General features: G+C 50.2%; 1 protein-coding gene across 3 annotated transcripts in view; it reads left to right on the top strand.

Annotated features, from left to right (window-relative positions):
* Positions 1–12,059, top strand: part of IQGAP3 (IQ motif containing GTPase activating protein 3) — a 44,613-nt gene that overhangs the window by 25,168 nt on the left and 7,386 nt on the right. For all 3 annotated transcript variants that reach the window (XM_021667349.2, XM_021667348.2, XM_021667347.2), the window contains exons 20-32: positions 292–375; positions 535–606; positions 708–777; positions 3,842–4,050; positions 4,753–4,905; positions 5,206–5,369; positions 5,710–5,934; positions 7,107–7,247; positions 9,230–9,314; positions 9,747–9,979; positions 10,333–10,465; positions 10,597–10,699; positions 11,364–11,490. In XM_021667349.2, the coding sequence (XP_021523024.2) occupies positions 292–375; positions 535–606; positions 708–777; positions 3,842–4,050; positions 4,753–4,905; positions 5,206–5,369; positions 5,710–5,934; positions 7,107–7,247; positions 9,230–9,314; positions 9,747–9,979; positions 10,333–10,465; positions 10,597–10,699; positions 11,364–11,490 (1,799 nt within the window). The remainder of the gene's footprint in view (positions 1–291; positions 376–534; positions 607–707; positions 778–3,841; positions 4,051–4,752; positions 4,906–5,205; positions 5,370–5,709; positions 5,935–7,106; positions 7,248–9,229; positions 9,315–9,746; positions 9,980–10,332; positions 10,466–10,596; positions 10,700–11,363; positions 11,491–12,059) is intronic.

Here is a 12,059-nt window from a genome sequence, read left to right as displayed (position 1 = left end):
TATAGTTGAGTTTCTGTGAAAAGGTGTTGGTTAGGGATGTGTGGGTGTGGGTGTGTGGGTGTTTGTGCTGGGACCAGGGAGTATGGCAGAGGGCATTGTTGGCTATGTGCAGCCATCTGGTCTTCCCCATGAAACTGGAAGTTCTTTGGGAACAGGGGCACTTTCCCCTTCCCCTTCTATTTAGCTGCCCCCTTCCATTCCCTGAAGGGCCCAGGACAAGGATTTTTCTAAAAGCCTCTCTGGCCAAAGGAGACCTGCTTGTGTTACTTCCTTTTCTCTCCTGATGTGTAGGCTCATTGGCGGGGTTATAGACAGCGGAAGATTTACCTGCAGCGGCTGCAGTATTTTAAAGCAAACCTGGATGCCATAATCAAGGTAGCTACAGTGGTTGTGGCAGGCTCCTCTCTTGAAGGACCCTCTGAGAACAATCTTGTAGTCCTGTCACCTCCTCTTGACCTCTTGATTTGGCTGAATTGGCCTGGGACTGAGGGTGGGCCCCAGGCTGGAGCTGAGGCAGTATGTTTCTCCTCCCAGATCCAGGCCTGGGCCCGGATGTGGGCAGCTCGGAGGCAATACCTGAGGCGTCTGCACTACTTCCAGAAGAATGTGAGTGTCGCCTTGCTCCCCCTGCCCGCATACCCAACCTTTACCCACGAGACTAGAGCAAGGGCAGCCAGCAAGCCTTTTCCCATCCGTGTTCATGGCAGGTTAACTCCATTGTGAAGATCCAGGCATTTTTCCGAGCCAGGAAAGCCCGGGATGACTACAGGATATTAGGTGAGCTGCCTGATCCACCCTTCCCAGCTGATGAGAGGGAGAGGACCCCATAGAGCCAGGCAGGTCTAGACATCCTTCTGGGACTGCACAGCAGGTAAGGGGAAGGTTGTCAGAAGTTGTCTGTGCAGAAACGTGGAACAGGGGTTGTAACAAAAGCCGCTCTGCTCGTCCCAATCACAGGCTTGTCACAGCGAAAGTTCCTCTAACAGGCTCTTTGTGTACCAGGCTTAGATTATCTACCTATTGCTACCACCAAAGCAAAAAGAAAAGGATCTTGCTTCTTTCCCTAGGGTTCAACCTTCTCCCCTCCAACCTCTGTGGCCCAGCACAAACAAGGCCTGGTGAGGTACATAGAGTCCATTCTGTGGTGTGGGGAATGTGAGAGGCACTCAAGGGAGGGCCATCTTCCTGCTCCATATTCCCGTTAGCCTAAAAGAGGTCCTTTCTGGCCCTTGAACTTCAAGTTCAGAAGCCCAGCAAATGGCATCCCCTTCTTTTTTGTGAAATTGGTAAGTAGTTCATTTCCACATTCACCTCTAGCCCCCTGGGTTCCTAAAGCAGTAGGCCCCTTTCTTTCCTGGCCTTGAGGCTGCACTTTTGAGCTTCTGGTGAAATGTCCTGCTTAGGAATCCTCTCCTTCACCTCCCCAGTCCTTCTTTGTCCCATCCTGCCCACAGGGGCTTTGCCTGTCCCTTCTCTGGCCATACACACTCAGGCCATCTGCTTCCTGGCAAGAAGCTCCCTTCTCTCCTTCTCTCTCCCCAGCCTAGCCCTTTCTATTTTGTCTCTTTGGTTACACTAATACCATTGTCCTGACCATTCTTGATATCTTTTTCTTCTCTTCATTTCATGGTTTTTCTGGAAGAACTTGTTTTTCCCTAGTGCTGTCTCCTGACTTCACTGGCACCCAAACTCTACTCAGAGCTCTGCCATTTACTAGCTGGGTAGCCCTAGGCAAGTTACTTAACATTTATCTATCTGTCTGTCTGTCTGTCTCTCTGTCTATCTATCTGTCTGTCTGTCTATCTATCTGTCTGTCTATTTATTTATTTGAGACAGAGTCTCACTCTGTCACCCTGGCTGGAGTACAGTGGCATGATCACAGCTCACTGCAGCCTCAACCTTCTAGGCTCAAGTGATCCTTCCACCTCAGCCTCCTGAGTACTGGGACTGCAGGTGTACACCACCATACCTGGCTAACTTTTGATTCTTTTTCAGAGATGGGGGTCTCCCCATTTTGCCCAGGCTGGTCTCAAACTCCTGAGCTCATGTGATCCACTTGCCTTAGCTACCCAAAGTGCTGGGATTACAGGCATGAGGTACTGCGCCCAGCCACTGAACTTCCTTGTTGCCCACTTTTCTCCTTTATAGACTGGAGATAATGCTAATACCTATCTTGCAGGGCTGTTTTGGGGATAAAATGACTTAATATGCTGTATTTAATCAAATCCAAGATGCCATGAATTGTGTTGGATTCTACTCTTCCTCACTCCTCAAAGATTTGTCCGCAGCCCAGGCGTGGTGGCTCACAGCAGTAATCCCAGCACTTCGGGAGGTCAAGGCAGGAGGATCACTTGAGGTCAGGAGTTTAAGACCAGCATCACCAACATGGTGAAACCCCATCTCTACTAAAAATACAAAAAGTAGCCAGACGTGGTGACTGGCACCTATAATCCCAGCTACTTGGGAGGCTGGGGCAGGAGAATCTCTTGAGCTAGGGAGGCAGAGGTTGCAGGGAGCCGAGATGGCAGGACTGAATTTCAGCCTGGGCAACAGAGTGAGACTCTATCTGGGAAAAAAAAAAAAAATTGTTCCCCTACTATACCCAGATTAATCCATTAAACCTGTACATGTGATCTTGTCACTCACCTACTTAAGACTTACCATGATTCCCTGTTGCCCTGAGGATAAAGTCCAATCTCCTAACCACAGCTTTAGGGCTCTCTGTGATCTAGCCTTTCCCAGTACCTCTAACCTCACTGACCTGCCCCTCACTACCTGCACCTTCTGCACTGTGTTCCAGATACAGTGGACTTCCAGCACTCCCTACATTCACCCTCTCCTCCTCCTTTTCACCAGCATCAGGGGATCTTACCTCCTCCTTGCAGTGTTTCTTCACTCCCCAGGTGGGATTGGATGACTCGCTTTTGTTTTCCCAAAGATCCCCATGCTTCTCTCAAAGCGCTAACCACATTGCAGTGAATTGTGGTTTATTTGTCTAGTTCCCCTACTAGACTGCCTTTAAGGACAGGGACTAGTTTTATTCATCTTCCATATCTGACTCCATTTATTACTAGCTGTGTAACGTAGGGCAAGTTGCTTACCTTCTCTGAGTCTCAGAGTTATCATTGGTAAGAGAGGATTGTTACAGCATACTGACCTCACAGGTGGTCTTAAGTGTAAAGCACTTAGAACAGTTTCTGTCTCATAGTAAACATTATATGTATTAGTTGCTATTTTGTTGTTATTTCCAATAAATTAGCTCAGAGGCTTCTTTCTTTTTTTCTCAAATACCAATTCCAAAGGTGATTCAAGGGGAATCACCAGCTAGCTCTGACGTTCCCTATATTATAAAGCCCACTGTCCATCCCATCTGTGCTTCCTGGTATGCACAGAAACTCCTGACAGAGGAGCACTGTGAGGGCAAGTGGGGCTGAGTTGTGGCTGGCAGGTAGGGGGAAGAGGAGCAGGTTGGCCCAGCAGAAATGAGTAGCAATTGGGGTAGACTTGGGAGGTCTGGGAGGATCATCAGAGGGAGCTGTGGCTCTGGTTTTGGTGTCATAGGTCCCTGGGATAGACCCAGGCTGGGGTCAATCAGAGGCAGGGGAAGAGCAGCTATTATGTCATCTCCAGTTATAAGACAGGGAGCTCAGGGACAGGCCTGACTGGGAGGCTACCCACTGCCCTCCAAGTGTAAGCAGAACCAGTTAGAAGAGGACTGGGGTTGGGGACCTCCTGATCCTAAGCAGAATGGGGACTAGGATGTGCTGACTCTGGGGCAGGGGCTGGCCAGGAGGCCTCTGATGAGGTATCCTAATCCTGATGCCTCCTCCCTTCCTCCCAGTGCATGCACCCCACCCTCCTCTCAGTGTGGTACGCAGATTTGCCCATCTCTTGAATCAAAGCCAGCAGGACTTCTTGGCTGAGGCAGAGCTGCTGAAGCTCCAGGAAGAAGTAGTTAGGAAGATCCGATCCAATCAGCAGCTGGAGCAGGACCTCAATATCATGGACATCAAGATTGGCCTGCTGGTGAAGAACCGCATCACTCTGCAGGTAAGGGGCCCACCAGTCCTCTCCTCCCCAGATCTGCCTGCCTCTGGAAATGTGATGCTAACCATTCTCTGCTTCCTAATCAATTTTTTTCAAAATGGTGTGGCTTTTATCACCTGACTCAGATCCTTGTTCCAGTGGCCCTCTGCCATTCTAATAAATCATTTTGGGGGACCCATGACAGAATAGAAAGAGCACTAGACCTAGAATTGGGATGCCTGGCTCTGCTGATTCCTAGGGATGGGGCTGTCATTTAACTTGTAAGTCTGTTTTCTCATTATCAAACTGGGAATAATGAGAATGTCCACCTCTCCAGGCCAAATATAGATATGAAAGCTCTTTAAATAATAAATTACCATACAAATATGCAGTGTCAGGGTAGTAGTGATATAGTGATATCTCCACCTCAAATGTGTGTAGCAATCTAATAAGAAATGATAGCAAAAGCCAAATAGACACAGTCCTCAGCCTTGCAACCCATTTCTCTTTGAAGACTCACTCCCATGACAGGAGAGAAACCAGATGGAGTCTCAGGGTACTAGGAGGGGCCCTTCCTCACCCTAGAACTGCTTCTCTTCCCCAGCTTATGCCTATTCCTTGAACAACAGAAAACCCTGGCTCTTCAAGGCACTGATTCTAGACCACATGTTCTGTGCCCTGGGATGGCCTGTGCTGGTTGTATCACCCGCTCCTCCACCCCTGCAGGAAGTGGTCTCCCACTGCAAGAAACTGACCAAGAGGAATAAGGAGCAGCTGTCGGATATGATGGTTCTGGACAAGCAGAAGGGATTAAAGTCACTGAGCAAAGAGAAACGGCAGAAACTAGAAGCATACCAACACCTCTTCTACCTGCTCCAGGTTAGCAGAGGACTTTCCAAGGAGAAGTTTCTCCCATCTCCTGAGGGTCTGAGACTTCAAGGCTTTCTTGTCTGTGCCTTTAGCACCATGCAAGGTGTCCTTTCCCGTAATCTTAATTCCTTATCCCCAGGAAAAAAGACCAGCTCTTCCCCTGCTTGTCTGAAATGTTACTAGCACCTAGAGAAAGTGTGATAGTGCTTTCTCCATTCCAGGTTTCCATCAGGGGAAAGCCCTTCCTTATCCTATCACTAGTCCTCAAGGTGCATGGTCAGCCATTCCTGTCTCCCCTTTTGCTTGCAGACTCAGCCCATCTACCTGGCCAAGCTGATCTTTCAGATGCCACAGAACAAAACCACCAAGTTCATGGAGGCAGTGATTTTCAGCCTATACAACTATGCCTCCAGCCGCCGAGAGGCCTATCTCCTGCTCCAGCTGTTCAAGACAGCGCTCCAGGAGGAAATCAAGTAGGCTCTCCAGACACAAAGAAATGGGGAGAGAATGGGTTAAGAGATGCCCCTGTTGACTCCTTCATAAGATGACAGCTTGTTGAGGTTTAAGGGTAGAAATGGAATAAGAAGACCTCTTTTCTCCACCTCCTGTGGAGAAACTGTAAAACACCTGGGACAGCACAATGGGAGGATATGGCTGACATGCTAGCGCAAAGGATGAGAGAGAGAGATCAGGATATTCCTTAAAAGGGGGACACCAGAGCAGGCTTTGAGAGCCAAAATCTCAAAAAGGAAAAGCAATGATTTGTCTTACACAAAGGCAGAAGACTAGCTTCAATGACCTCTTGAACCACAGGTCAAAGGTGGAGCAGCCCCAAGACGTGGTGACAGGCAACCCAACAGTGGTGAGGCTGGTGGTGAGATTCTACCGTAATGGGCGGGGACAGAGTGCCCTGCAGGAGATTCTGAGCAAGGTTATCCAGGACGTGCTAGAGGACAAAGTGCTCAGCATCCACACAGACCCTGTCCACCTCTATAAGAATTGGATCAACCAGACTGAGGCCCAGACAGGGCAGCGCAGGTGAGCACAAGGGCAGAGGGAGAGCTCTCTCTGATCAGCTGTGTCTTGGACCTTACTGGGGAAGCTTGGGTGTACTTTGAAGGTGGCATATAAATGGGCATGCTGATTTATGCAAATATGACACCAGCTTTGTAGGCATGAATAAGGTAGTCTTTTAGACCCCCTCTGATAATTAACATGAAACTGATGTAAATGACTCCAGACCTGGTGGGCTTAACATAAAATTAGTACAGATGAATATGCAAATGTGCTTAATTGCTATGTCAGTGCTTGCAAATGATATGTCAGATTTGCTGGGAGTAGGGCCAAGCATGGTGACTCACGCCTGTAATCCCAGCACTTTGGGAGACCCAGGCAGGAGGATCACCTGAGGTCAGGAGTTTGAGACCAGCCTGGCCAACATGGTGAAACCCCATCTCTACTGAAAATACAAAAATTAGCTGAGCATCGTGGTACGCTCCTGTAGTCCCAGCTACTTGGGAGGCTGAGGCAGAAGAATCGCTTGAACCCAGGAGGTGGAGGTTGCAGTGAGCAGAGATCAGGCCATTGCACTCCAGCTGTGGGTGACAGAGCGAGACTCTTGTCTCAAAAAAAAAAAATTTTGCTGGGAGTTAGGATCTAGACTCCTATTGATAGAGGTATAGATGAGTATCTCTATTTACAGATGAATAGGTAAATAAGATAATGGGAGAAACAGGTTGGCCTTACAGCCTGGGGTCACTGCTCAGGTCCCTAGGTACTAGGGAAACCTAGCCACTGAGGCCAGCAGGCAATCCTGGTGGCTGCTCTGGATGGCACAGGAGGCTTTAGGTGAGGGAACTCTAAGGCCCTGGCCCAGCCTCCCCATGGTTCCAAACTGCCAAAGACTATTTGCAGCACAGCCCCCTGCTTGTCATCTGTTCCCCTTAGAAGTGTCCATAGATTCCAGATTCTCCATTCCTTCCTACATTCTTCCAGCTTCCCTGTAGATACTCCAACTGTCTTCCTTACTCCCAGCTGCATCTCTCCAGTCCTTTCTCTCATTCTGGCCCTTTCTTCTTTAGGATGTTGGGCTCCCCTTAGCACATCTGTATCAAATCTTACTGTTGGACAGGAGTTTAAGGAATAGGGCCTTGGGGAAGGAGGCCATTGGAGGGGACTTCTGCTTATATCTTGTCTCTCTCTGCTCATAGCTATCTCCCCTATGACGTTACCCCGGAGCAGGCCTTGAGCCACCCCGAGGTCCAGAGACGACTGGACATCTCCCTACGCAACCTCCTCACCATGACTGATAAGTTCCTTGTAGCCATCACCTCATCTGTGGACCAAATTCCGTATGTACAACAGCCCCACCCCAACCTACACGTGAGATTTCAAGAGGGCCAGGCCACCATGGGAGCAGAGCAGGGTGACAGTCCTGCAGGGAGGAAGGCAGGGAGGGAGATGGAGCCAGGGCTACTCAGAGGGGTTCCTAGAGAGATGTGGGGAATGCTCGAAGCTCCTGCTAGAGAGCTGAGCTGAAAGACAGCGTGCAGGTCTGTGTGTGGCCTGATAGGATGTCAGTGGAGCCAGAGGAGGGACCCGAAAGTGGTCTCAGGGACACTTGATTATCTGAGCACAAATGAGGAGAAAATGGGACTCTTCAGTTCCCAATATCAAAAATAAATATTTTAAGCCCATAAAGTACTTTATAGTTCTCTGTTTTCTTAAAATGTAGTCAATAAATTTAGTTTTCTACATTTATTTTTTAACACATAATAATTGTATATATTCATAGAGTACAGTGTGATGTTTCAATACATGTATACATTGTGCAATGAATGATCAAATCAGGGTAATTAACATATCTGTTACCTCAAACATTTATTTCTTTGTGGTTGAGAACATTCAAAATCCTCTCTTGTAGCTATTTTGAGATATACAATACATGCTTATCAACTGTAGTCACCCTGTGTGCAATAGAGCACCAGAGCTTACTCTTCCTACCTGACTGATTGTGTGCCCATTGACCAACCTCTCCCATCCTCTCTCTCCCACCCACCCTCTCCAGGCTCTGGTAACCACCACTCTACTCTCTACTCCTATGAAATCACCTTATTTAGATTCCACCTATGAGTGAGATCATGCAGTATTTGTCTGTGTTTGGCTTAACACGAACCTCTAGGTTCATCTATGTTGTCAAAAATGACAAGATTTCATTCTTCTTTTTTTTCCTCATTTTTCTTTATTTATTATTATTATTTTTGAGACAGGGTCTCACTCCGTTGCCCAGGCTGAAATGCCCAGGGCAAGATGAGGATGCTGGAAGGGGGAACCCACAGAGTTTATAACCCTGCTCCCCAAACCTGGAGAAGTGGCTTAAGAGTTTACAATTAGGAGTAAGAAAAGATTGGTCTAGGCTTAAGAAAGGAAAGTACACAATGAGCTGTAAACTTCTGTCTCCGGTACCCTAGGGGCGGAAATTGCTTTTAAACGAATTTAATTACATTTGTAGGAGGCACATCCATAATAGGAATAGTAATGATAATAAAGTCCAGCCTATTTGAATAGTACTCTGCCATTATACGTTACTCTCACGGACATAATTTCACTTGATCCTCAGAAAACCCTGTGAGAAGAGAGGGCAAGAACGACCATTGCATTTTCTAGACGAGGGGATAGTCTTACAAAGGGGGAGGAAATAGGCTAAGATGATATCTCTGGTTGGTGGTGGAGTCAAAACTGGAGCTTCTCCAGGCTCAGGCTCATTGATCCCCTCGGGGCCCTGCCTCTAGCCCAGACTAGGCCCCTCACACCTGCTCTGTGATAGCTGACAAGGTTGACTACCTTGGAGCCACCTGGGCTGTCCTAGGACAGGGTTTTGGCTGTGAGTGTCAGATACCCAAACTTTAGGCTAACACTGTCTCTCGGGGAATAGGGGATGGCTATGGTGATCAGGGGTGCTCTGCAGGGGAGACCAGAGATTCTCAAAGAAGAGGCTCTTGAGCCAGGTTGGAGGCTATGTGAGAGATTTAGTAAATGACAGGGCCCTGGTCCTGGCTACTGACACAGGGCAGGAAGAAGGGAGAAGGCCCAGAGGTGTTTGGAGGAAGGCAGCAGGGAGCTGGCTGTGGGTAGTGGAGGGGGCCGGCTCTGGATAGTGGAGGGGGCCGGCTGTGGATAGTGGAGGGGGCCGGCTGTGGATAGTGGAGTTGAGCTTCACTCTGGAGTGGCTGAGCCTGGGGAAGGAGAGAAAGCCAGGCACTCAAGCCCTGAGCTCTGGCAGAGAGCCATGGGAAGAGGCACAGGCACAGTGCACCTATTTCTTTGTCCCCAGGTACGGGATGCGATATGTGGCCAAAGTCCTAAAGACAACTCTGGTAGAGAAATTCTCTGATGCCACGGAGAGCGAGGTCTATAAGGCAAGTGTGGTCTCCCCACCCCCACCTCCCAATCCCTCCTGTGCTCTGCTGGTAGCTGCGATCCCCAGACTGAGACAAAAACAGAGAAAATCCTATGCCGTAAAAATCCAAGGAAGGAAATATGCTACCCCCTGTAAATGGAGCCTGGCTCACCAGCAGGGCTTCAGGTGGCAGGTGGAAAGGCAGCTGGGGCATAAGCAAACAGAGTGGGCAACACCAGGCTTCTTGTCAGGACACCTGGGTTCACATCCCAGCTCTTGTTCGGTTTGCTGTGTGGCCTTGAGCAAGTTGCCCGCCTGCTCCGGGCCTGTTTTCTCTGAAGTAAGGGAGTTGGCCCAGGTGTTTCTTCCAGCCAAGCAAGCTGGGAATGTGGGGCTGCAGCAGTCAGGGCGGCCCCACGGCGGCTTCTGGGAGACTCTCCTCTGCCCTCAGGTGGTCGGGAACCTCCTGTATTACCGCTTCCTGAACCCAGCTGTGGTGGCTCCTGACGCCTTCGACATAGTGGCCATGGCAGCTGGTGGCACCCTGACTGCCCCCCAGCGCCATGCCCTGGGGGCTGTGGCTCAGCTCCTGCAGCACGCTGCGGCCGGCAAGGCCTTCTCTGGGCAGAGCCAGCACCTGAGGGTCCTGAACGACTATCTGGAGGAAACACACCTCAAGTTCAGGTCTTGGATCCCTTTCCTCTCTGTCCCCTTTCTCCCCTCTTCTCATCTTTGACATCCCACTTCTCCCCTCCAGAATCCATGAGGACAAGAGGCATAGAGGAGAAGAGGGGAGTGAGTAGGGTGGAGGATAGGTTGTTGTCAGGACTCCCCAGTGGAGAGAAAGGGAGACTATTAAGAGAGATTGGCTTGAGGGGTCACTGGGATGGAGGTAGGGCAGGACAGAGGGCAGAAGCTGAGACTGGAGAGCCTGAATTGGCCTGAGCAGTAGCTGGAGAAGGCCGGGGAAATGTTGGAGACAGAACATGTATGGGGTGCTGACCCTCCCCACTCTCACATGCCCTCCCTCCGGACAGGAAGTTCATCCATAGAGCCTGCCAGGTGCCAGAGCCAGAGGAGCGTTTTGCAGTAGACGAGTACTCAGACATGGTGGCTGTGGCCAAACCCGTGGTGTACATCACCGTGGGGGAGCTGGTCAACACGCACAGGGTGAGGGCTGTGATCTGCAGGGTGTTGGCTGGGTGGGCGGGGGTTTGGTAGCCCATGACGGTGTAGTAGTCTGGCCCAAGGGGGAGCTTGGCTCAGACCCTGCACCTCCTTTTTTTTCCTCCGTCCTGCAGCTGCTGCTGGAACACCAGGACTGCATTGCCCCCGATCACCAAGACCCTCTGCATGAGCTCCTAGAGGACCTCGGGGAGCTGCCCACCATCCCTGACCTTATTGGTGCGTGCCCCCCTTGGCAGCTGGGGCCAGCTGGGGGGCCTGCAGGGAGGGAGAGACAGGCAGGCCACCAAATGGGAGCATGCCCATGCAGTCTAGGTCTTGTGCCAGGCAGCTAGTTCCACACTCTCTTTCTGATCCTGACATGGGCACAGGAACACAGATTGATATGGAGAAGGTAGACAGTAGAGGGACCCATGATCATCATGTAAATGGCCAATTAAATGATGTGCAGGAGACACAGGGATAAGGGTCTCATTAGGTCTGGCTGAGGAGGGGGGGTTTCCAGGCCATGGAATAGGAGGAAGCCGACTTACTGGGAAGAAGGACAGAATGAAGATGGTGACTGGAGAGAGCCAGGAGCTGCAGGCTCAGGGGGCATGGCTCCTCTACCCTCAGAGCACCCAGGGCTGAGGGTGTAGGGGTGGCACAGCCCCAGTAACGCAAGGGTATTCTGGTTAACAGCCCTTCCATCAGTGCTAAGGGTTGCGGGCACAGGGTGGTTCCACAGGCCAGTGTGGGAAAACTTCCTGGAAGAGGGACACGTGGAGCAGCCGATTTAACGTGACCCCCCTCGGTGTGTGTGTGTGTGGGGTGGGGTGTGCGTGTGTGTATGCGTGTGTGTGTGTGTATGCCTGTCTCCCTTTCATTCCTCACCATACCTCAGGGGAGAGCATTGCTGCAGGTGGACACACAGACCTGAGCAAACTAGAAGTGTCCCTGACACTGACCAACAAGTTTGAAGGACTAGAGGCAGACGCTGATGACTCCAACACGCGTAGCCTGCTTCTGAGGTGGGTGACACTGGCCTCTGCGCCTCCCTACCTGAGCTCCCCAGCCCTGAGGCCGGTAAAATAGCCTTACTCTGAGGGGCCCATTCCACCTTCTTCCTGGGCTCCCTTATCCTCCAGGAAGTTCTCCCTGAAGCCTCCCTTTATTCCCCTCGCAACAGCCTTGGCTCTTTTCCATCTGGCATCCTCAGCTTTTTGCTCTGTGTTGTCCTGAAGGTAAAAGAATGGCAAAGATATTGGCAACAGCAGGTGTTTGCATATTGTACTGTTTACCGAATGCTTTTTTCTTTTTTTCTTTTTTAAGTAGACACAGAGTCTCGCCATGTTGTCCAAGCTGGTCTCAAACTCCTGGCCTCAAAGCTATCCACCTGCCTCAGCCTCCCAAAGTGCTAGGATTACAGGCTTGAGCCACTGCGCCTGGCCCAAATGCTTGTTATATGTTATCATTTATTCTCAGGAACAAGCTATGAGGTAGATGGTGGCTTCCCCTCTTCATAGTTGAGGAAAGACTCAGGAGTTATGTCCATAGTTTCACAGCCAGTGGGTTGTAGAGCTCATGTTCTAATTCCACC

This window comes from Aotus nancymaae, unplaced genomic scaffold, assembly GCF_030222135.1.
Source record: "Aotus nancymaae isolate 86718 unplaced genomic scaffold, 86718_ANA_hifiasm-v0.15.2.pri h1tg000108l, whole genome shotgun sequence".
Taxonomy (NCBI): Eukaryota; Metazoa; Chordata; class Mammalia; order Primates; family Aotidae; genus Aotus; species Aotus nancymaae.
The sequence above is the reverse complement of the archived record's forward strand: the minus strand, read 5'-3'. Positions and strand labels throughout refer to the sequence as shown.